A 26,164-nucleotide genomic window follows, 5' to 3' on the forward strand; every position below is an offset into this window, starting at 1 on the left:
TTAGGCAATCTATTATTTGACTCATATCTAATAGTTGCTCATAATAGATTTCAACATGAATTACTGTCAGCATCATAGTAATAAAGCACTGTTTCCTAATATTCGGAAAGCACGTCAACCTTAAACAAATAATTTCTGATGTAACAAAATACTGTAAGTACAGAGAGTCCAATAAAAGAAAACTATATTAAAGTTTTGCCATAATGACCCAAATTTGAATCACAATTCATTTATTCCTAAAGAAATCTATTTCATTTTTCATTATCAATTTTTTAATCATGCCTGTGTTTATATATAAAACAGACAATGATTTCCCATTCACAGTCTAGAAAGAAAGTTTTACTTCTCAACCATTCTCCCAACAAGTGTTTACAATTAGTACTAAAAGACAACTGTGCAGCTAATCAGTTATTGATAAGGCACCTGGTCATCAAAATTCTCTTTCCGAAGCTCACAGCCAAAGACAACACAAGCTCAAAAAAACAATAAAATGTAAGCCCATTCTGACAACATTCATGCTAAAAATTTGCAAAACGATATTAAAGGAAATCCACAAAATCTATATACATTCCTCTTCTTTATCATTCTCTGCAAATGAAGGTACTGTGTTCATGCATGACAAAAGTCAGCATATTCCATAACTAACATCAAGTAGAAACAGTTATATCATATGTATTTTTCATATAAGGTCTCATTTCTTACTTGTCATCCCTATTTCTTTGAAAACAATTATTGTCTATATTTTCAGTAAAAAAAAAGTACTGAATTACTTTTACAGTATTTATAACTAAGTTCAACATAATGTGATGCTACTTTGACAGCTAGTATATTGTGCTTTCCAATTTCTTCAACTTGTAAATCTGAATCAGAATCTGCAAAAGCAAGAGATCTTAGGTGCTGCAACTGAATTGCATTTTTTTTTTCTTTTTTTATATTCTTTCTTTAAGTTTACATGTCAACAACTTTGTTCTACACAGAAGGAAAACTGATAGCAATACTACTGATATACATATTAATATTGTATCAAGCATTGCTCTTTTCAGATTGCTCTGAATTTTAAACTACAGTTACAAGTCATATTTTTTAAAATCCCTTCGCCTTCAGTGTTAGCATATAAGTGTTAATATTATTGTGTCTATGTGTAACTGGATATGCGTAGTTATGTATGGGTACTTTTGTCTATATAGTAGCATAGAAATAAGCAATTCTATGTAGACACCTAAGGAAAGAGGACATTATGTATGTATATATATATGTGTGCGCATCATATACATGTACTAATTTTTTCATTACAGTTCCTTCTTAGAAGATTCATCTATGAAGACCTAGAGAATAACATAAATTTTGGTTACAATATTGAGCCACTCCCTTATATATCCTGTATACTTTTCCTTAGTACATATGATGAATAATAACATAATCCTTAGCATTTTTCCATTTAAAATTCAAACAAAAGAAATCTTATATACAAATATTACAGTTTACTCTTTTGTGAGACCTGGCATAGAAACTATGAAAAGCAAAGATAAAATAAGAGTTACCAGACAAGTATATATAAAAGGAAAATGTACACCAATACCAGATACTAATCCAGACAAGAACATCCCAGGAAAGAACCTATGAAGGAAGGGGTTCAAGGAAATCTCGTTCAATGACAACCTCTATGTGTGCCAGGCTGGAGTTAGGTGGGGTTGAGGAGCCCGATGTAGCTGAGGGCCCTGAACTAGGTAGGGATGTGGAGGAGGGGAATGATGAATGGATCCCTGGGGGAGCCTGCCCGATTGTGGCTGCTGCCGGTGTGAATGACGGGGAGGTGAGGGTGTTGAAGAAGGGCTGTAGATCTAGGAGGGTTGATATGCTGGGCATTTTCAGCAGCAGTTCCCCAGGACAGTGTTCCAACATCTTGTTCTTTCCACTTCCAGGCTGAAACAATAAAATAAAAATAAACCCTACTGTAATATCCCCAAATTCCAAAATAAGTCTGCATGATTCATACCTGCAAATAGTCTATGAAAGACTTTCTTACCTTATCTGCCATAAGTTTTGCAATCCTTGCAATATGGGGAACAAAATCACAGCTTTTGAGGAGGATGTTGCCAGCTCCTTCAGTCTTCTCTTCCACTTCAGTTGTTGGAACTGGACCGACAAAAGCCCATCGGTACCTTCAAATATCAAATGTTGATAATATAAATAGATTTCTAAGCTAGTGATTCTTAACCCATTCAAAAACAATATTCAATGAAAGAAAATTTTAAGGCTTCAATATGCAGAGACAGATTCTACCCTTACTGTTCCTCAAAGGAGGAAATGAGGGAAAAATGAGGGAAAAAAATCACAATAATACATTTCTGTGTAAGGATGTATCCCCAAGACTGTTGACAACTACTCACATTTGGAATTGTGGCAGATGCTGGGCTGGAAGGGCAAGCATCAAATCTAACAGCTTACATGCTGCTAGGTACAAGGTCAACCAGGCAGGATGGTTGTGAGCGTTTAGTCCGTTCTGTGAGCTAAAGACCCAAGATGAATCTAGGGTTGAAAGGCGCTTCAAGTGTGAACTGGAAGAAATAATGTTAATATAACGCACAGTCTTGCAATTCAGGAATCATATCCAAATGCAATCCTGCTGTCTGAAACTGAAATTAAGGAAAAGAAAGACAAAAAAATGAAATTTAAAACCATCAATCTTATAATTAGAATATCACATCCTTTAATCTTTAACATCCAAAGAAAGTTATTAATTTTCTTTATTTCATAATGATTGTTAACTGTTCATAAAGATTCAAATATCATTCCACAGTCAAAATAAAAATGTTAACACCTAACATTAAGATTAATCATAATACCAAATACTGTACAAAGCTAGCGCAGTTTGCTTTAGCATACGCCCTGACATTGATATACTTAACAGATCAAAAAGAGAAAGCATAAAGACAGAGGTTACATAAATCAGGAGAAAAGATAATACCCCACAATGTCCAATGACAAACACATTGATTCATGAATAAATACATAAATACATCTTTACAGTTTCCAATGACATTCTATAACTGGCCACTCTCCCCATGTCTCTGTAACTACATTCCTTCTTGTTCTGGGATAAAAGTATAAACTCTGAAGAAGGTAAAACAAAGGTTAGAATTAAAAATCATTGCTATTTTTACACATCTCTTAAACATGTAGGTAAAAATGGTGTGCATATCAAGGTGAAACCTATTCCTGTAGATTATTCCTGTACATATCATAATACCAAGCTAATTAAGACACATCTTGGGAGAAAGAAAGAAAAAGAAAAAAATCATGAATAATGTTTCTTAATCTATTTGGAGTTAAAATGTACGTCAATCATCCATCTTTCAAGAAGTCATTGGATGTGTACTAAGTCTATAGGACATGGCATAAAACAAAAATTTGGAAGAGTCGACTTGAGAATGGGCTGAGTGGGGTTTGATTAAACATAAACTAAACTGAAAAAACAAGAAAGACAAAAGGAATAGAGAGACATGAAAGCAGAAGAGAGGATATGCTTGTTTCTGCTTTGCTGCTTTGGATGAGCTGCATTTAAATGTCAACAGTAAGTAACTTTGTCATAAAGTCTTATCAATAAGGTAGCATGTGCTGCTTTTGCTTTCAAGCTTTGGGAAAAGATATTAGTCTGTTTTCTTCATGATAATTTGTTGACAACCAACCTAGGTTCCTATTTTTACTACTTTTACAATTTGAGATTATGCATGGCATCAACTTTACACTGCCATAAAATACTATTAACATTTTTTGCAGCTATATCATTTCATAATTCACTAAATAAGTTCAAGTACTGTTTTTTAGAGTAATGCAGTTTCCATTTCTTTGAATATAAAATAAATAAACAAATAAATAAATAAACAATGACAATAAATTCAGGAAAAAAATGTAACACAATAACAGCAAAGTGCCAACCTTCTAATATGAAATACGGGCTCATTTTCTAGGTCACATGTAAGTGATGCACATCAAACCCACCCTAACCCTTTGACAAGATTGGTACCTTAAGTCATATGCTTCTTGAATGAAATGAGTGTTGAAATTTGGTACTTAAACCCACTCACGACGGGGACATTCTAGCCTTGAATGTCACAATGCGGTACAGTACTGTACCACCCGTCCCAGAGATCAACTGAAAAGTGTTGGACCACCCAATATAGATTATAATTTTCAAAATATGTTTGACACTAGAATCCTCCCTGAAATCAACATAGAGTCTAGCATTTGGCCTATTCTATGGTAATTTTCTGTAATCTATTGAAAAATTTATGGAGTCATTCAGAAGCCTATAGCTGCCAACAGCAATTTCAGTATAATCATGTAACTTTACCATCTAATGCACTTGTTGTGGACTTACCACATTTACTCAGGGTTGCTGATTTTTGGAAAAGGGCACTATGTTGACTGTTGATAATTCTTACAAATTTTGTTCCTAAGTTGCTTCTTGTGATTAGCTGGTCACATGCAAATAATCAATTATCACTAATAAAACTGTGCAATTTCAAAAGTTGGTAACCCTAGTTGAATCAGGGACTTGCTGGAAGGAATCTCTCACATTTACATCATGTCTTAGGGTTAGATTGGGTTTGGTATGCATATTTCCTAGAATATAAACAATGATGGCAGTGTATTAAAACTTTTTCATAAAATGACTAGATGACAGTATCATTAGTCTTTCTTTAAAGGTCTAATGTCTATCTGTCCTCTTTTCTCTGTAACAGAGTTCAACACCCATGCAGAGCGTGCACAGTATAAAAATGTCTGTGGGGACTAGTGGCAGCAGTTCTGAATAATGAATCCAGAATATTAAATAAGGCACTCTTGCTTTATGCCAAATATGGTAGCTGACACACCACTGACACATCGTTATTACAAATACATCTACCAATGATGAAATCAAGGCTCCACATAAAAAGCTACATCTTACCTCAGAAATACTGATTTCTCTTACACACCTTTGGAAAATTTCAAGGAAATCTCACATCTAAGATAAATGGAAACATTGTTTATAACAAAGTACAAGTACCAGATGTAAAATAAATTCTACATTTGCATTCAAATGTGCAGAAAATTCATTCAACTACTGACAATGTTGGTACTTTGGGAAAATAATGATGTGCATACAGAATGAAAACAGAGTAACATCAACTGAGAGAAAAAATGGGAAATGTGTGTTCTGTAAATTAATGAAATCTGATATTAATGCATGTAATTTAAGACTGTCTACTCCTAGAATTTTAACTGTTTTTATCATATATGATTAATCTTCTAGATACAATCTATATGAGAATATTAACTTGTACATGCATTTCTACATAAAATTTGCATTGTCATATTAGTCTGTATTCATGCTATGGTGCAATCATGCTTTGTAATTTTTTATTATTTGGTTAAAATATTTCTAGGATATACATAACTTCTCTATAAGCTTATGGGTGAAAATTGGGTTTATCCTATTTCTGATTTTATCATCTTTAATAAAAACAGTAGAACTAGATAATTACATTTATTCAATAGTGAAACTCCCAATTTAACTTGAATTTACTCATAATATTTTATTTACATATCTTTTAGCATGAGAAAAAGCTGGTTGTCAATGAATACCCAATACAATATATATATATATAAAATATATATATATATATATATATATATATATATATATATATATATATATATATATATATAAACACATTTATATAATATAAATAAATACCTGAACTACCAACACAAGACGCCTACCTTTGACTATGAATCATCATCAACAAGAGACAGTGAAAGCAAAGAAATACCAATCATTCACCACAAGAGTCAGGCAAAAAGAGTTAATCAACTATAGAGTATCTGAGCACAGCAGCAACTGGAGATGAATGAACGAGCAGATGCATAGTTGCAAGACCAGCCTACTGGAGGAGACTATCCTGTATCTACCAGTTATTACCTGCCCCCTTTCTTGCTGTACGGTCACCAACGCACCACCACCATCAACAAACGCAGAGGAGGGAAGAGATATATATAATATTATACATTGCACTTCCTCTAAGCACACAGAAAGTCCTCTAAAAGCCTGTATGCAGTAGAGGAAAACTTAAAGGGTAAGTATTATCAAATGTATAAATTGAAATTTAAGTTCTGTAAGTTGTTGTCTGTTTTGTGAAACTTACAGTTTCACATTCTTAGCATCTACTTACAAAGTGAACAGTGTGGTGATAGGCTACCTTTGTAATTGTTGTGCCTTCCATTACTTCTACAAAAAACAAAGCCTCTGCACCAATATTCATAAATCAACCAAACTTAATTTCTGTGCAGCATTAAGAGGTGCATCATTACTTAAAGGCTTGCTGATTTCCAACATCATTCACCAAGAATTTCCAAACCAAATCATACCTGAACTGTTCTGTATCAGTAGCTAGTTCTTGCTCCATCATGAGGAACACCTGCACCAGCTCTGTGATGATCACAGGCCATAGCGAAGTCACACCACGCGGGGACATCCTCAGGAGGAGGACACGGAAGCACAGGAGCACTTGGGCTACAAGGGAGGGCACCACTTGGCCCAGCCGGGTCACTTCAGCCAAACGCTCTAGAATTCAGGCATATTGCATTAATATTCTACAAAAATGGTCCATATACATTTTCATTTTAACATTCATATTTCTTTACTATTGATTTAATCTTATCACCTCTTTATTCCTAATTTCTGATTATTTCAAATCTTAATTTGTTTGAAAGTAAGTCCAATAGTGATGATATAGAAGGGGGGCAGGATATTATCTATCTATGAACAAATATTGACTTTCCATCTTGCTGGAGTACAGGCCATGTTTTTATTATTAATTTTGATGGAACTAGTCTAGTTTTCTTCTTAAAAGGTATGAGAGGAATGTATTTCTTTCTTTCTTTCTTTCTTTTTACCCTAGGTTTCTATTTTTGAAAGCTCTTTTTTTCTGTTTTTCTCATTTCTGTAAATGCAAGCCAAAAAATGCAAAATACTGCTGCAATCACATTCTTAGATAATGCTTAAGGACAAGTGGCTACCCTAAACTGAGCATATGAATGAGTCAGATTGAGATCTATAGCCTGTGTGTATGCATGTATTTGTGCATATACAGCATGTATCTGTATTGTGTGTTTGTGTCCATGTAATAATACTCCTCTTATACCTAATACATGTAACCCCATACAATCACTCATTGTCTGTATCATATTTCCTTATGAGAAAAATTAATGTGTTATCTGACATTTCCTTATCTGTATGTTTTCCATGGAATGTACCAATTGGATAATGGTAATTATTCATATGACAACTAAATAATGAGATATATCTATAAATAACAACTCATAACAAAATGGCCTTACCTTGGATATCTGGTATATGTCGCATGTACTGATCAGTTTCTGAGCAGAAGATGGTGAATGCCAGCCTCTTTAGCAACCCTGCTCTAATTTCATACTCTGACTCCTTGCTAGAGAAGAGACTCAATGATCCTCCTTGGGACATGGATACGCGAGCTGAAAGGGAGACCAAATGTACGAGTTACTCAGGTGTTCCATCAAGTGCTGCCAGAAAAACATTTTCCAAGAAGAACACAACTGAAGTATATCTTGTATTTCTTTATATTCAAGTTCATTAGCTCGTATGTATCATTGTCTCCTTACTCAATAATTCTTTGAACACAGTCTTGTCATGTGTACAAAGGAAATCCACTATAGTCCGCCAGTAAGTCAGTATAGGTGGAAGCATCATGAACGCTTGTGGGTCCAGTAGAAGATCGATAACATCACGTCGCCAAGCTCGGAGAGTGTACTGGTAACCCGAAAGCGATGACAGCAACTGAGAACATGCAGCAAATGCAGGCATGTTGGACCGTCTGAAACAAAGCCATATTGTAAAATTAATACTCATATGTGTGTGCACATATAAATGGAAATAGACAATATAGTATACTGAACTTTGCTTAATGTGACAAATAACATTTTTCAATACACATGATAATTCAGATATATTTCAAAATAGCAAAAAAATAGATTAAAGACTAGATTAGCAATAAGCTTTGACATAACTCTGTAATAAATAAGATTTCATGAGGCTAGACTCATAAATAATGCTGCCATCAGGTTAACTCTGGCGAGAGCCACTGGCATGGCTCATGCCAGAACCTACACAAACTAAGAAAGTAAAATAAGTAATCAGTAAACTTTTGTCCAGTCTTTTTTCATATCTGCAAACCAACAAAAAATGCTAGAAAAATATCTGTTAAGAAATGTAAAACTTACGTATGGTTACGCAGATATGGAACAACATTAGCCATGATGTTTGTGAGCAAAGGAACAACCTTGTCTTTTTCCTCACTCACATATAGTACATCTAGTAGGGGGGCTAATAATTCTGCAAGGACACTTAATGCTGCTACACTGTATGCTGAGGCATCTGGAAAGAGAGGCAAAATATTTAACAAAAAATTCCTTTACTCTTTCAAAGCCCCTAGAAATGATTAAAATGACTCAGGCAACATAAAACAAATCAGTTTAGACGAGAGGAAAAAATCATTCATATAACACTTAATCTTACCATTCATTCCATCCTTCTTCTCTGTAGCATCAGTCTTGACAGTAAGATTTCGTCTCAACCATGTAGTAGCCTCAAGACAGGACCCTGCAATGCTACTACAGCACTCCAACAACTTGCTAGACACTTCCTGAAAATCAGTTTTCACAATGAATTGTCACATAATATGATTAAATCAACATCTGCAAAGTATGACAAATGCTACAAAAGTTGTTGTTAATTACAATGTATACAATATTTGCTGAATTAACATGTATATCAACTAACCTGAAGTTCCTTCATATCTTTTTTCTCCTGAGGAGCAGCTGCTCTCTGAACAAATTCATTTAGTGTTGCTAGAAGAACAAGCTGGGCAGGGGGTGACAGGCCAATAGTTCCTTCTTTCACCATAGTCAACAGCGGTCCCCAACATTCATCTAGCTGTGACCCTGGACACTGCTGCACATACACGTAGAACACTTGTAGGACACTAACCTCCAATGGCAGGCCCTGTAAATTAAAAGTACAAAAAAAATATTAAACTGTAGGTGCCAAGAGTGCATGTATACATGCACTGACTGGAGTAAATAGGTAATGGAATTCTTGGTGACAAAGCACCATCTATATGTAAAACAAATCAATAAAATCAAATCATATTGGATAATACATGTCCCCAGCATCAATGATTTACTAACACAATAAATGTCAATATCAAATACCAATAGAAATGATTCTTAACTCTGCAATATAAATAACAAATAACCCACTGTGTTTGTCTTATATACAATATTTTACTGTCAGCATGTTATCATATATGCTGTATATTTCATATCCAATTTTTTTCCCACCTCTTTCAGGATGAAATTGAATAAATAAATCTAACTATAAATCTAACTGCTAAAGACTTTACAAAAATAAAAGGGAACTTAACTGCTGAGCACCATCAACTATTGGTGGTTGCTTTACCACCTGTTTCACAGTCGCTACTAGTGTGTGTAGAGGTAACACTCGTAGCAAAGACATCATCTCTACCAGAGCTAACTGGTGTGGGCTTCCACTCCACAGTAATCCTCCCACACCACTTTGTTTGTTGTTGACATTGGAGTCATTATTAAGAGAAGCATTACTGTTTGCTCTGAAAGATGATGCAGCAATGCCAACCCCCTGTAAGAAAGTAATGGTGTTTATCAAATTGTCTAACAATTTACTATTCATCAACTACATAGTGATGTGTCTTGTTTGTGACATATTTTCAATGGTCTTTATTACAATTATTAGATCCATTATAGACATGAAGCACTAAAAGTAATCTAATTGTTGAATTTACCTGCCAAACAACACTGATAGCTGCCAGTAGATGAGGGGTCTGGTGGTGACAAATGGGAGATAAGAGCTCTACAATATGCTGCCTCACAGCCCTTCTGCTGCCCAGTACAAATGCTGAATCTTGATCGTGTCCTGTAGCCACCCATAAAGCCAATAGGGCTGAGATGATTCTCGGCAGATGGCAAAGGAGAGTATGGCGAGCACAAGCAGTTGGGTCTAACCCACTGCTGTCAACTGGAGCATCCAGGATTTCACCCACTGGAGAAAATACATGTAGCAAATTGTACAATATCTGCCCAGCAGTCTGGCCTGAAGCAGGTGCAGATGATGCAGGTAGAGATGACGATGACCCAAAAGCAGGTGACTGTGTTGGATCTAAGAGGCAATAATGCACAATAGTTGTAAGACTCTGCAGAAGGATGAGTGTATAGTCAGGTGGAGCATGAGGTGGTACAGCACCAGGCAGATAATAATGGGCCATTCCTTCTAGAAGTTCACATACATGGTATGTTACAAGCAAACTGTTATTAGGGAGTGATGGGCCCATATGAGGCAGTGCTGCAGTAAACAGGTGCAACCAAGATCCATGTAAATGCCGAAGATGCTGCTGCTTTAGTGCTACAGTGATAACCTCCATAAACATTGGCTGTGCGGGGATTGGCTGACCAGGCTGATATTTAGTAGTGCTAAAGCCAGTATACTTCATGCTGACACTTGGAGGATCCCTCACCACTGCACCCTCCAGTCTATCAGCAGCCAGTGTGTCTTCTAGGCGGATAAGAGCCAGGGTTAAGTCCATCACTCTGGCTAAGTATGTTTCCAAGCGATGCACAGCACTAGTCTGGTTGAGTGATCCACAATTGTATTCCTGGACTTCTTCTGTAAAAGTGCGTGTTTCCTGGGATGCTGGACGTTTGTGATCTGTTACCACTGATCCACTTGCACTGGTCATAGCATGCACAGAAGACAGTAAACAGTGGAGGACACACTTCTGAACTTTGCACTTACTGAGCAGATCTGTAATATATGGAGTGAAACCCCTAGGTGCATCGGTCACTAATGGTGACAAATGTGTGAAGACTAGGACTAGTACCTCAGCTGATGCCACTTGCACTTCTTGATTATCTCGCAGATGTTCATCCCGAAGGCGGAGATGAGGAAGGCACGGATAGTAAGAACGCAAGTAATAAAGGCATACTGTGATAACTACCTGAAGATACATGGTAGAACGGAACTGACTGACCATCTCTGACACACTTCCACCGTCGAACCCATCACCAAACACAGACCTGCGATGTCTGGCTAAGAGTATGATCAGAGGTGAAGTTGACTGTAGTGTACTAATGCTGGTTGATGCTAGAGTTAGCAGAGATAACTTTGGTTGTGCTTCAATGATATTTCGGATCAGTGACAATCCATTTGAACACTGACCACTATCAACCACCTGAGTGTAAAGGAGCATGTGAGAGTGGAATGGATGTCTTGTTAACTCTGGCACAGTTCCATCACTAACTACAGATTGAGACACTGTATCCTGTTCACTTGAGCCATCACTTTCAGGATACTTGTATCGTGATGTCACCACAGCATCTATAACCTCCTCTAGAATACTCTGAACCATCTGTGTTGGCGTCCAATTTTCATCATCTGAATCTTTACTACTTGAAACTGTGGACTCGCTGGTAACCTGTTCTGGAATCACAGTACTTGAAAGCTTCTGGTAGCTGCCATTTTGAATTCTAATTGCATTGGATAGGTTTGTTGGTTTGTTCATCTTGGCAAGATCTTCCATGTCTATCCATGGATGCTGAGTGAAAGGATTAACCATAAGAGATATTGATGCTTGCAGCTGTGGCTGCTCATGACTAGAAGGCAGTTCAAACTCTGTAAAGTTTGCATTATGAGTGACAATCTTCTTGCTGTCTTTGGAGATTGATGTAAATGCTAATATATGTTTTGGTGGGACAGGTACATGTTTTCCCTTTCCCTGACATTCCCTTCCTTCCTTGCTTACATGGTACATGACCTCTCCTCCCTCAGAGCTAATGGCATAGATCTGTGACTCCTCTTGGGATAATTTGTGACCTTGGCCTTGCTGGACTGGGGGCAACTTCTCAATGTTCACATGCTGTACACTGACTCTTCGGGTATGTGGGTGCAGCAGCAACACTAGGATTGGATCTATAAGCCGAGCAGTGTCACTTCTTTGGAGGGTTGTTGCAAGCCAGGCATGGGCAAGGCTACGCTCAATGCCACTATCCCCTCGAAGGCGCTCAACCATCAGAAAGAGGCATCTGTAATTGCAACAAGTCTATTACATCCATATATACATACTTATAAACATACAGGTATAACATACCCATGCATTATACTCATACATTTAAAGTATACCTACAAATGAATATACTTATGCAAATGCATAAGTGGGTGCTTTACAATCTACATAATAAGACTGACAGGTGTTAGTAAGTAAATGTGTTGGATGGATATTTAAATATCTATATTTTCAAGTTGAATGTTTCACATACAGGATAGACAGGTTACAAGATTAAAATTAATTCCAATTTCAACATTGTTAAAAAATATTAGATATATAATGAGAGAGCTGATTATAGTGAAATCAAATCATATGTCTTACCACTTCAGCATGATTAAATTTTAAGTAATGATGCCTCAGAGAGTAGGAGTAGCAGCTGATTTCAATAAAGAACACTAAATATTATCTAAGACTATATGAAAGTAGAAACATTTAGATTTGAATGTTTGGCATATAAAGCACTGTTCAACAAATAATGAACAAATAAGTCACACTGATACCACTATAAAAAGGAAAACTGAAAGCTTAAATATTCACCTGTCGAACCCAGGGAAATTCCCAGCAAGACCGGAGGACAGGTTCCTTGACACCTGCCAGAGTGTCATCCACTGATGCATGGCAACACTGTCATACTCTGCCCTGATGCCTTCATGACTCCACAATACCCCACTCTCCTTAAGATAATAAAAAAAATTGTATCCAAACCATTTTTTCATAAAAAAAAGAAAAAAGATAAAAAAAAAAAAAAAAAAAAAAAAAAAAAAGAGAGAGAGAGAGAATACACAATTACTGTACAGGGCATACTAATTTTGAGACTTTGAATGGGAATATTATAATCAGATAAGCTGTTGCAAAATATGTCAGAGCATGGAAAAAATGTAGACTAATAAAGGTCAATTAGCAAATAAAACTTACCTTCTCATCATTCACAGCTACCTGCAATGTATATGTTAGAGTAGCAAGAATTTCCCGCTCGACAACAGACATAGGGGACTGGGGAGGGGCAGACGTCAGTGTCACACTTGGGCTGCGAGGGAGAGTCAGGTTGTGCAGCTGCAGGAGGAGTTCTGTACTGCCAACATGCAAGTGACTCATAGATGGTCTCAAATGACTCCAAAGCTGTCTAGCCATGTGCTGAAATCAAAATGTTGGAGCTGATTATTTCAAGATTATAAGAAAATAATCAGTATTCAAGTAAATCATGCAATAATATATAGTAAAATAAAATCTCTGTAAACTAGTTGTTCATAATATACACATGTAGCTCTATATCTTTATCTGCTTACCTATATACATTTATAATTATTCTAAATCTATATATCAATATATTTATATATATTGCCTTCAATATCTACATATCTATTTATCTCTATCTATCCATCATTCATTTATCTGATGAAAAAAGTGTAAAACTTCTTGGACAGACATTTCAGACTTTAGGAATAATTATTTCTAAAATATGTTTTATAATGCTGTCCAAAATTTCTAAGCCTAGAATTCCTAGTTGAGCTAACTGGAGAGAATTGATTTTCATACATGCACCCCTTTTTTCACCCATACTCAATCCATCTATCCATCCATCCAGCCATCCACATATGTATAACATGAAGCAGCACATACCTGATACACTGTGGTGTGATGAAGGAGGATGTGGGTATGTGTTGGTAAGAGAAGAGGGATTATATTGACAGACACAACCCCAGGTCCTCCCTTGCAACCAAGTTCATGCTCACTTCGCCACACAGAAAGCTCTGATTGCGCCAACATCACCAACTCCAGCAGAGTAGAAACCGATGCCATGACAAAACGGGGAGAGACTTGACTCCCATTGATGACACAAGCTATGAGCCCAACAAACCAATGAGGAATCAGGTTACTTGGCCTGTTCAAAGGGAGTCCTGGAGTGGTGGGAAGTGATGACAAGTCAACCAATATGCTACATGCTGCCTTGAAGACTTCAAATTGTTCATCGGCTCTGTGTTGCAGTTGTAGGACTGAAGTAAAATCAGTACCTTCTCTTTGACTTTGAGAAAAGCCTGAAGACGACGAAGATACTCTTGAGGGAGATGACCAGGGTGATGACTGTACCTTCTTTCCTTTACTCTTAACTGGAGAAGACAGTGCAGATTCTGCTTTGTTTTCATAGCACTGCAGACACTCTCGCAACAAATAATTCAATTCTGATAGACTGTCCATCTGAAAACTTCCAGATCTACTGAGAGCACTTTGAAAATCAGCAAGATTTGAGTTTTCTAGTATAATTCTCTTCTGGATAAACTGCAAGAAGAATTTTTCAAACACCTTAACATAGCTATATAGTGGCATGGAGCCCTGGTGACTAGGGCTCTGAGGTGCACTTTCATATTCATCTTCACTTGCTTCTTGTGATATCAAAAATCGTGATAGTTCTGTGGGCTGTGAGGGTATTTCTTCCAAGTCAACACCTGAATCACTCGGCACCTCCTCCAAATTGGCATGCTTATCTTCAGTACTGCTTACCATTTCTCCATCTTGGTCGAGATCAAACAAGTCATCATTTATTTCAGGTTTAATTGTATTTGGGGTAGTCATTCCATTTTCCTTTTCCTCAGAACTTCCTTGCTTTTCTTTATTTTCACCATCAGCTTCTCTCAGTCTCTCAGAGTCCTCCATAGACGAGTTTGATACTACTGATATAAAAGAAGTTTCTGCTTCTCCATCAACTAAGTTCTCATTATTATTACTCTCATCAGTAAGTGAATCAACTGAAAGGTCTTCAGCCTTTTTCCTTTCTATGCTATTTGGATCTTCCTCACTTGCTTCTATTCCTATCTGCACAATGCCACACTCTGAAGGAGGACTCTCTCTAGCAAAGGCTTCCTGAACAAGCAAAGGTCGAGGAATAGTAGACACTTGAGAAAGTGCATGCATCTGAAGTGATGCAAAGGTAGTTATGCTTGCTCTTGAATCTGGCCTTGATTGAGATGCAGATGGAGGCAGAGTGACCGAAGGTATGAGCTTGTGTAAGATTGCCTGAGAGAGGGAAAGTCCAGAAGAGAGTTCTTTGGCAGTCAAAGAAACAAGATGTTCAGTCAGAAGGGATGTGACTGTAGACAATACCTCAGGGAGCCTTGATGCTTGGGTCTGTTGCTGGGTATCATGAGGAAGAGATGCCAACAGATGCTGCAGCAGTGTGCAAATCTCACACACTGTCATGACTGAACTACCCACATCTAAAACCAGTTTGTCATCATCTTTCTTCTCACCCCCTTCCATCTGATTGGTTTTGGCTTGACATGCCAAGCTTAGTAAACCTGTGAGATGCATCCAAGGGTATGATGGTTGGAGGGCACTGAACAGGAGAGTAGCAGTCTTAGTAACCTCATGAAGTCCCCTGTTCCCCTCAACAACTGGTTTGGAGCCATCTGGTGAGCGAGAGGGAGCTGGTGGGCTTTGCTTATCTGTTGTGCTTTGTCTTCTGCTACTGGGTTCTGCTGGGGTGTTATTTGAGGCTTGAAGCACTTGGCAGGTATGGTACAAGCACCTGAAAAAAATTATTATAAGTATCACAGATTTGTAACAATGTAATTCCAATGTGGCCTGATACGAATAAGCCTGCAATATTCATGTACATGAATTTATATCCATTCACTGTGTTTAGAAAAACAACAATTATAACTGAAGTATAAAACCTCACTTAAAAATATTATAACAAAGCTTCCTTCAACTACAAACCTTAACACTCATACAAAATTTGAGCCTACCTTAAAAGATCTAAAAATATGTCATCCAGAATGAAAGGCCCGATTTCTGGCTTATCCAGCAGTGAGACTATCAGTCTATATGGTCGTAAATCTGGTGGATTGGTTCCCTGGCTTGCTTGCAAACATGACACAACACCTTCCACTAAGAGGGGTCTTGAAAATGTTTCAAAATATGCATTGACCTCAGTTCCATCTTCAGTGTTACTGTCACTCACAGCACTGTTGAGACGTTTTACAACAGGATGTTCGGAAGACAAGAGTGAGAGGTTGATTTCAGATCCAAGCAGCCAGGCATATAACCTCCTAAAAGAAGAAAAAAAGTCATAGTCATGATCTAAGCATCTAAAAAATATAATATGCTAATAATAATCCATACCCCAGTAAAAGAAAATAGGGTTTTTCTGTACTTTCATGAACAGAGAGGAAAAAAACACTCTATTTACCTATTCAGAGACATATCTCTTCTCAGCAACACTAAGATAGCAGAAGTGACAATCCTGACCAGATCGGGACGTAACAGCTGTGTGTTATGCATAGGAAGAGCAGCTAAGGTCAAATCAAGGGCTGCTCTCTGCACCAATACACTGCTATCTTCCATTGCTTGACACAATGCAGAGACCTGTTGAAGACCCACATGTTTTCTCAAATGTGAACATATCAAAGTAAATTTTGTGAGAAAAAGAGAGACGGAGAAAGAGAAAAAAGGTATCTCCCTCTTTCTCTCTCTCTTTTCCTCTCCCTCTCTGTAAATCTATCTCCTTTTCCCTTTCTCAAATAAATAAAAAAACAAGAATTACTTTTATAGCTGCTGTAAGACAATTGTCATCCAAAAGCAATACTCACCATGACATCAATATTTGTGCCAAGGATATACAGCTGATCTTCTGTGGACAATTTCTTATTATAGCATGATGTAATGTGAGTGATGGCAGGAAGTCTCACTCCTGAGTTTCCCCAAACACAGTCCCACAAGCAGCCAAAGAATTCTGCTTGCCCTACACCTTCGGCAACTCTTGTAAGCAGCTGTGATGTCCTAGAAAAGAAAAAGAGTGTCTTGTACCTCTATCTAAGATTTATCAAAGAATAATTCTAGCAGTATCATGCTCTTGAAAGATATCGTACTCTGGAGATACAAATCCTTATATCTCTCAAGTAATTACAACATTTTTCATGCAAATAATACGTACAAATAACAAGGAATAATCTTGACTTAATTACAAATAAGTCACTAAAGAGGAAATGTGACACTGAACATCAATGGATAAAGTATCCCTAGATGTAATTTTACACTGAAACTTGACCCATTAGCAGCGGATGGCATGAGTCAGTCATAGACGCAGATGGCACCATGCCAAACATGTAAAACAGCCATCCTACTGCACAGACCTTTTTTTAATACTGCGACCAATGGGTTAATGCACCACATAAACGTACCTTTCTAAGTGATCTGAGCCTTCTTCCAAGCCAGCCAGGATTCCAGACAGAAAACCATTGAGTCCTGGGCGTAGCCTTGGCCCCAATGGGACAAAGTGAGTCTCATATACAGTTAACAGCGCTGATCTTACATTCATTGCAGCACTACTAAATAGTGGGAATAGGCCTGAAAGAAAATTAATGATACCAATTAACATTATACATTTCAAATCATCTATACATTTAATCAGAAATATGCCATATAATCAAATCCATTAAATTGAGTTCCCATATCCTTATTTGACTATTTTACAATATCAAAAAATTCTATGTAGATTCTGTATCATAATCATAATAATAATAAAGATGATATTGAACAAAGTAGGTTTAGTATGAATATGAAAAACAGACTGAAATATAACTTTTAAACTATAGGCTGTGTTAAACCCCTCTCTCAAAAAAAAGAAAGAAAGAAAAAACACTAACCTGCACTGTATATGAAGAGCTCCTGTGAGAGCCTGTTGGTGCCCATACACTTGAATATTATATCATATGTTTCTAGGGCTTTCAAATGGACTCCAGACGGAAGTGCTGGGTGCATGCATTGTGCTAACCTTTTGCTTATAGTTATTCTTCGAGGAACTACGGGATACTTCATGTGGGATAGTAACACCTGTTGTGGGTGAAAGAAGAGTTGAATTAGTTCACATGCTTAGTACCATAGAGATATGTTTGTCAAGGAAATAATATATAATGTAAAGCTGACCAGGAAGGGTCCATGGGAAGTATGGTACTTCACATTTTGATAAAATGTTTCACTGAGTATTTATTTTCAAAAACCTGATTGATAAATTGATGCCTAAAGACAATAAAAACATAAACTGACTAATTGATCAAGTGCTGTGAAGCATTACAAGCATTAGGGTTACATAAACAAATTTTTGTTACAAAAAAAACTTATCTGCTAAATGCTTGCAATAAATTTTACTAATCCATGTCAATGCAGCCCAATGTGAGGAAACTGGGTTAAATGTTTAAAGTATATTTCAAAAAGGCCCCAGACAACTAACGACACCCAAAACATCTTCTAACACAATCAGCTGTTCTATCATTACTCTCCTTATGAAAATTCAGGTATCAATGTAAACCAAATTCCAAAATTGGAATAATCAGAATACTTATGAACAGTCTCCCTAATCTTTCTTATATCCTTATTCATGCACATTACCTAATCTCCTGAGTAAATTTAAACAAACAAGTCTCATAAGTATACATTTACCTATCTTCATATGAACCTACACATCATAACAATCCCCTGAAATCAAAGCTATACAATAATCTAATGCTTACCTTGTTGAGTTTCCCCAGAGTGGAGATAAGATCTGCCCATTCACTTGTGTTTTCAAAGTTGCGGAGTGTTTTGTCCACCGCAGCCACATAGGCGCGGTATTTTGAATCTCCGAGCAAGTCATATTCTTCTAAACTTAAGCCGCTCATACTGAAGAGGTAATTGAAAAGAAAGAAAAGAAAATTACTATACACAGAGTTAATGTATTAAAAATACTATTTGGCTATGTGGTACAGGTTTTATCACTTCAAAGGAAGACTACTGGTTGTGGAAAATATGTAATACTGAAAATTCAATACATAGCTAGATGCCTGGCCAACCGATCATCAAGGTGAGGCATAAACCAAAGGGATAAAAGAAGGAAGAAAGGATGCAAAAGGAAATAAGCAAGAGAAGAAATGAGAAGTATGGAAGGATGGGAAGATTGTAATTCAAGGGGCAGGGATAGGGAGAATGAGGAGGGGGAGGGGGAGGGGGAGGGGGAGGGGGAGAGGGAAAAGGAGGAGGGTGAAGGTGAGGGTGAGGGTAAGGGAGAGAGAGAGGGAAAGAGAGAGGGAAAGAGAGAGGGAAAGAGAGAGGGAGGGAGGGAGGGAGGGAGGGGGAGAGAGAGAGGGGGGACAGAAAGGAAAAACAAAGGAAAAGAAAGAAAGAAATGAGTGAGTCAATGAGTGAAAGAGAGAGGGAGAGAGAGAGCGGATGAGCGGAGGGAGGGGGAGGGAGGGGGCGGGGGAGGGGGAGAGGAGAGGAAAGGAGGAGGGTGAAGGTGAGGTGAGGGAAAGGGAGAGAGAGAGGGAAAGAGGGAGGGAGGGAGGGGGAGAGAGAGAGGGGGGACAGAAAGGAAAAACAAAGGAAAAGAAAGAAAGAAATGAGTGAGTCAATGAGTGAAAGAGGGAGGGAGAGTGAGAGTGGATGAGAGACACACAGAGAAACTAGAAGATACCAAGATGCTTGAAACTTGAAAAACCAAGATATTTCAAGTCTATATACAAATACCATGTCAGCATCTCCTATGGAAAATCACAATTTTGAATATCATACTCTCAAAAAAATAATGCCATCATCTTCTGACACTCTTTAACCTTAACCTTTTAACATAAATTTTAGAGTAGCTGATTCAAAAAAACATTTATGTATCCAGTACTGTAGGATATAAAGACTAAAAACCATTTTATGATGGGCCACATATTAATCCGTTGCAGATGGGGATAAGTTTACTTTAAGGATGGATGCTAGTGCCACCTCTGAAGTACATCAGATAGGTTTTATTTTAGTGTTAGGGAGCTTCACCCAAGGTATGTCTTCCCATGCTCTTTTTTATTCATTCTGTATAACACTAGAGCTATATCTGTGTTTGTCATTTCTTTTTTTTTTTTTTTTTTTTTTTTGCTTTACTATCCTGTGAGACTTATTTAAAATTGTAGTATAAGGCCATATCAGTTCATTATGTTCTTTACACTTTTTTGGGAAGACATAAAGCAACTTTAAGTTTTTTGTATTTGTGTACGTGCAACAACAAATAAGAGAAGAAATAACCATCCCAATGAAAATAAATGAAGAAATGTGGGAAGAGGAAGGAGACCTGTGCTTACGACTATGATTGCAATGGCACAAACCAGCCATACCAGCACATTGCAAATTGCAGATGCTACAAATGGTCTAGATCACCTCCCACTCTCTCCATATCCAGCATTGCCAGTACTTTAGAGCCAGAGGTCAGCCTCTTGCTGTGTGTCATCACTTTCTGATGATAGTGCTTGGTAGAGATAATAGGTGGCCACTTTTCAAAGCTTTCTTTAGTGTTGGTGCTAGGAAAGGGTGGTGCCATGTATGTTTGGGTAAATAAATGTATTATTGTAAGTATAATTACTACTGGCATCATCAGTCATTAAATAGAGTTATTCCTTAAAGTGCAGTGTCAGATATTACATGACAACTATTGGTACCTAATTGATGCCACCCATAGTTAGGTCAAAAACTTGTTTGGTATGTATGTATGTCATGCTCCCTGTCTGCAATGGGTTAAAATGTATAGTTTGGGAAGCCATCTTAAGGTGTTCCTTGTATTTTCTATTGAAGGATTAAATAGCTTGTTATTTCAGCAAATTTAAAAATGCAGTATGAAAGTGATTCCACCCTGATAAACATGCCCATCACAGCAGGGTTACTTATATACTCTACATAAAAAATATGAATTTAAACAACTAATCATACTCTACAAGTGGAAACCAATACTTTCACACACAAGAAATCACTTTCCTAAAAAATCAAATAAAAGAAAAATTAAACAAAAATTATGAACACAAGTTCCAGTTTCCCAAACTTGTATAAATCACCATGATATCAGAGAAAACAGGTATTAGCACAAATCGAAAGAAATGCTCTGTAAGATTTTGACTTTAATATTCAGTACACAGTCATATCATTTATCCCATTTCCACACAAGACTTAAAGCCCAAAAGACTGTAGGCACAAGCAAATAGTCCCAAGCAAATAATAAAATGTGTCAGCTGTTAAAAAAGTCAGTCAACAAATAAAAATTATCCACAATGTGATTAGACAAAACTGGGTTAGGAAGTGACAGCAGATGGTAGACATGAAACTGGATTTTGTCAACTTAAGATATGATGTCTATGGAGGAATGTCTGTATCTTCTATTGCATAATTTTAGTCAATCTGAAATTAAACTCTTTTCAAATCTTCATATATATCTTAACAGTTAACATTCATTGGAATTCAATATATTCACTTCAGCAACATACCAATCACTTCAATTGCTAAGTAAGATGAACCTTTGATTGTATCTTAAGTCAACAAAGGTCAAGTGTCAGCCCTACATCTTAAAATCAACTGAATCACTAACCTGTACACCATTTGCACACCCAAAACAAAATGGACAGGAAAATAAATCAGAAAAACAATCCCTTTGAATTCAGAACCGACCGTGTTCACAAAGCGCATGGAATTATAAGCTTTTAGGCTGTGTTATTTCCAGCTTACCAAGATGTTAATACATATTTATTAACCCACTGCACCAGCTTGGCCTCCTGCACTGAGCTTCGGTTCGTCTTTGACTCCATGAAAACAATGTGTTTAATGTCCGTAAACCTTTTCACATCTGAAAAAAGCAACATGCATATATGCTGTGTGTTCTGTTCTTGCCACAGAAGAACATACCGGTACTGAAAATGCATGATAGAAAGTACTTCTGTGCAAAACGTAATGGGAGGGATATTGCTAGCTTAAGCACTTTGGTTACAGCTACAAAATAGCATGCTACTTTATCACAATCCCATAATGCAGGCTTAAGTGCAAGACAAGAACATCAAAAGAACATTACATAATAAAGAATGCCAGGTAAGGTTGACTATTACTACATGCATTAAATTTTTTTCTTGAATTCACCTGAGACAGTAAACACCATACTTTTTTTTACATAGAAATCACACGCTAAATTCATAAGTCATATTTGCTTTGGGAGGCTGAAATTAAGTCACCATACTCTTTTCTCTTAGCTACATAATACCAACACTATTTATCATTGTAACACTTATATGGATTTTAGCCTCATTTCCCTGAAAGGGACAGTCTTGGACTATAACATAATTGCCTACAGAAGCCTTTAAAAGTTCTTCCTATATTGATTTCCTACATAGCAAGTTGAGATTATTTCAATTATTGGTAAAAGCCTGCTTGTGCAAGTTGATTTGAAATAAATTTCTGTTTGAAATACAAATGGGCATAAAAAAGCCCTCTAACCAACCTTGATGCTGAGTAATGGGTGATGACTGAGAACAACTCACATGAATTAGCTCACTAGAAATTATATTTGACAGCTTAATACAATAGAGTGCCACTTCTCATTACCAGTGCAGGCCAATTAACATATTATAGTTTGCATGAAAACTTTATTTTTGCCACACCATATCATGTATCTCTCTATAAGACTCTAAGCAAATAACACACTCACACAGCATGTGTGGGAGGTTAATATAGTTCTCTGGACACGAGTGGGTTAATATGGTTCTTGGTGGGTTGTGATACCACATGCAGGTACTTCTGTTACCACAGTGTGGGTCACTGAGAAAGAAATAATATCTCAGAAGGGGGCAGTCCATGATTCTAAACCCTTTTTAGTCCAAGACTTACCTGTATTTCATAGTGTGGTTGTTTGTGGCTATATATCAAATGAAGGTGTTTGGAGGTCAGCCTAGTACCAAAGCTTCCACATCTTCATAGGTCTCACCTTCAGTGTATAAAATACAGAATACTTGGATATATTGTTTGGGGATAAAAGTTTGTCTTACAGGAATGAACATACAGTATACCTTTCAATGTAGTTCACATTTGCAAATGATACATTTTAGCCACTGCAACAAGAAAATATGTGTAGACTACACTTTATCCTCCAAAGCCTTGAGTCATTCTTGACACAACAAAGCACTAGGTTACATACAATTTTTATAAGTACTGTGTGTGCCATGTCACTGATCACAAAGGATATTCAATTTTGAAGAAAAAAAGACTTGTCAAAAGTTACCTTGTCACTTAATCCTCAAGATTCTTCATTGTGATTTTCTATACCAAAATTTCTTAAATATTTTAGGAAAACTAGTTATAATATACATAGTTTTGTATAACAAATATATCAATATATATAAGAGAGTGAAATCAGCAAATCAAATTAATTTGTTGATCTAAAACCTATAATTTTCCACTGAATGCTACAAAAGGCAAACTATCTATCATATATGTATTGTGCCTGGCAGTTGAGGACATCAGCGTTTGGCTGATATCCTGAGCAGAGTTGTGTGAGGTGCCATCTACCTGCTTTAGGCAGTTTTGTTTCTGTGCAGCATCTGAAGAGTTACTGAGTATTTTCTTTGTGTTGATGTGAGCATGTCTAAGTAGTATCTTTGAGGTGTCTGTACTGAGAATTGTGGTGTTGGTGGATGTACAAACATATAACATGTGTAGGCTATGAACTGTGTTCTTCTGACGTCAAGATGGTCTTGTAGGGAGAGGACTTTTGCTTCCGACTATCAGCATCGTAACATCTATGATAGGACTGAACAATAAATAGGGATTGGGCAGTTTTTGTAATTCATCAATATAGTTTGCAGCTTTCACAAAATCTGTGATAAAATCAAAGATGGAATATCTTGGTTACAAATAAAGCTATTTCTATCTGTTATATCAAAATAAATACTACTTTTTGTGATATATAAAATTGACTCTATTCTATAGGTATTCATAAGACAATTTACTCTTAGGTTCCTATTAGCTTTTCTCACACAGTGAAGTGGATAACAAAAAGACTAAGCATACAAGATGTTAAGATTCAACTTTTGCAAATTAACTATGAAATTTCTATGAATACTATGCAATATATAGATGATATTTAGACTGTATATATAATCTATCAAATAATCAAAGAAGACATAACAACAAAATTAGTGTGGTAAATTATAATATGATATAGGATAGGTAGGCCAGTGTAATAATATTAACATTAAGTACAGCAACATGTTTGGTACTAATTCAAGATACTATATTTAAATTGCATGTCTTAAAAAAGAGCCTAACCGCTTTACTTAAGGAAATTCATGTACATGGATCCAATATTAACTATGAAATGACGATTCATTTCTTTTGTTTGAGATTGAATTTGGTTCCTCAATCACACTTGCTTCTTTCATCACAACAAAGCATATTTGGCGATTTTCTCAAATTCACTGAAGACGTAACTGTCAGGCTTAGTTCAAATTCCTCCTATTCCACAAAACAAATCCTCGAATAAAATCACTAGCAGATAATTTGTAAACCACCTGACTATGACGCCGACGATTATCTGCGGAATCCAACTTCCAGGATTTCCGTGGCATTTTTGTTCTTATCTACTAATTATACATCACTTATCTAAGCCAGTCAACTATCTAATTAAGAACAGTATACCTTACAGTGTCTCTTGATGATTTAAATACCTGGAATTACTAAATTTGCGTTGTTCCTATGCTTGACGCCCTCATAGTCCAATGTTTACACCTGCAACATCAGCTGTCTGTGACGTCAGTACGAAGAGATCATTGGTGTAAGTTTTTTTTTATTTGTTTATACATTATTTTGACATAATTAGATTTAATAAGAATAATATATTTTTCAAGTATTAAGATGATGTAGATCATTTGTGAAGGATGGTTAGTAGGAAAATGATGGTATTACACATAACCCACCAGAATGCCACGAGTAATTCACACAAGAGCTCTCATGCGGCATTTAAACAAATTATGTTGTTATCGTTATGTACAGCAGTTAACTAGGAGATATATCATCAATATACCAATCAAAATACTTGAACCGATATACCGTTTAGAATTGTTCAGAACTGTTCATCAAATCATGCATGGACATCAATAGTTTCGTTTCCCCTGACTTATTGCCTAACATTGCACCATCTGACATCTTGAGCTATATCATTAAAACATGGAAAAGCAATTTACTTTTAATGGTGTTAATCATCCAGCCTTATCGAAAATTTCATATACTTGTTCACTAATCACATGGAAATACGACTAAAATTTTTTTTTTTCTTTTTTTCACATGAATTTACATCCATAGAAATTCATAATAAGTATGTAATATATATATTTATAAAATATTTAATTGTAATCAGTAAGAACAGATTCTCATAAGCCGGCGTCAGAGTATTCAGCATCCTTGGCGAGTCCCACAATGTACAATGCATCCTCGGGACATTTTCCAGTTTCTGTATCAATTCTCCTTCGATTCAAAATAATTTCCTTTCACCGTTATAATTGCTAATCATTATTCTTACCCCTTCATCTTAATTATAATTCGCCACTCAGAGAAAATCACGGAGATTATAAAGTTTCTATGGGTGTGCGTGATATGCTTAATATTAAACAGAGTTCTCTTCGACTTTTCCAATTTACACTAAAATATAACCGTCAGTTTACTTTAAGATAAGGATTACTACGATAATGGAGATAACACAGGCGTGGATTTGCGAATTCGTAACACAAATCTCGGTTTCCTTTTACGCACCGAGTGGCCTTGTTGGCTCCCTCGTTCCTTGTTCCTCGCATATAACATACCTTACTTTCTTCCTCCCCATTTTGCTTCCTTGGTGCATAGAAGTCTTTGAGTTGTTCTTTCCCTTCTTCTCGCCATTTGTCACATAATCTGCAGCCCTATGTCTTTAAATGTACTGGCAACTACACCGGGTTTTTTTTTCATTTCAAACAAGATAAAGTATTCGTTTCGTTTCACACGTTCTATACCAGAAGAACAAAGAACAACTGGGCTTATATGCTATGATAACGAGAGAGTTTCACAGTATCACATCGACATAAAATAGACAGATTTCCACGAGAGGTCCCTCCCTATGCACTCTTCTTCGGCTTCACAGGACTTTCCCGGACAACTAT

At 36.6% G+C, this 26,164-nt stretch overlaps 1 protein-coding gene across 6 annotated transcripts; it reads right to left on the reverse strand.

Annotated features, from left to right (window-relative positions):
* Positions 1-1,259: 1,259 nt before the first annotated feature.
* LOC122247088 (protein DOP1A) lies at positions 1,260-26,164 on the reverse strand. 6 transcript variants are annotated; one of them, XM_043006090.2, is made up of 23 exons: positions 24,701-24,788; positions 22,866-22,962; positions 18,722-18,869; positions 17,858-18,044; positions 17,393-17,558; positions 16,802-16,991; positions 16,402-16,577; positions 15,959-16,261; positions 13,836-15,738; positions 13,131-13,349; positions 12,753-12,889; positions 9,900-12,192; positions 9,503-9,736; positions 8,861-9,082; positions 8,597-8,723; positions 8,302-8,455; positions 7,684-7,895; positions 7,384-7,536; positions 6,412-6,607; positions 5,966-5,980; positions 2,391-2,558; positions 2,027-2,162; positions 1,260-1,923 (listed from the first exon to the last, which is right to left on the reverse strand). In XM_043006090.2, exons 2-23 carry the CDS (start codon positions 22,874-22,876, stop codon positions 1,618-1,620), a joined length of 7,656 nt encoding a protein of 2,551 aa, XP_042862024.2. In that variant the 5' UTR covers positions 22,877-22,962; positions 24,701-24,788; the 3' UTR covers positions 1,260-1,617. The 6 variants fall into 6 exon arrangements, with proteins under 6 accessions (XP_042862024.2, XP_042862020.2, XP_042862021.2 ...); XM_043006086.2 differs by lacking the exon at positions 22,866-22,962 and adding an exon at positions 21,717-21,834 and having other exon boundaries at positions 24,701-24,781; XM_043006087.2 differs by lacking the exons at positions 22,866-22,962; positions 24,701-24,788 and adding an exon at positions 25,832-26,164.

The sequence above is a fragment of the Penaeus japonicus genome, unplaced genomic scaffold (genome assembly GCF_977035675.1).
Source record: "Penaeus japonicus unplaced genomic scaffold, GWHDUDI00000001_assembly GWHDUDI00000008, whole genome shotgun sequence".
In the NCBI taxonomy this organism is placed as follows: domain Eukaryota; kingdom Metazoa; phylum Arthropoda; class Malacostraca; order Decapoda; family Penaeidae; genus Penaeus; species Penaeus japonicus.

Bases quoted from the DNA above. Each gene is read 5' to 3' on its own strand.
- LOC122247088 (XM_043006086.2), bottom strand. From the start codon at position 21,796: ATGGAGTCAAAGACGAACCGAAGCTCAGTGCAGGAGGCCAAGCTGGTG. The intron at 8,456-8,596 runs GTAAGATTAAGT...CTCTCTTTCCAG, and splicing joins GAAGAAGGATGGAATGAATG to ATGCCTCAGCATACAGTGTA. The intron at 7,896-8,301 runs GTAAGTTTTACA...GCTTTGTTTCAG, and splicing joins CCATATCTGCGTAACCATAC to ACGGTCCAACATGCCTGCAT.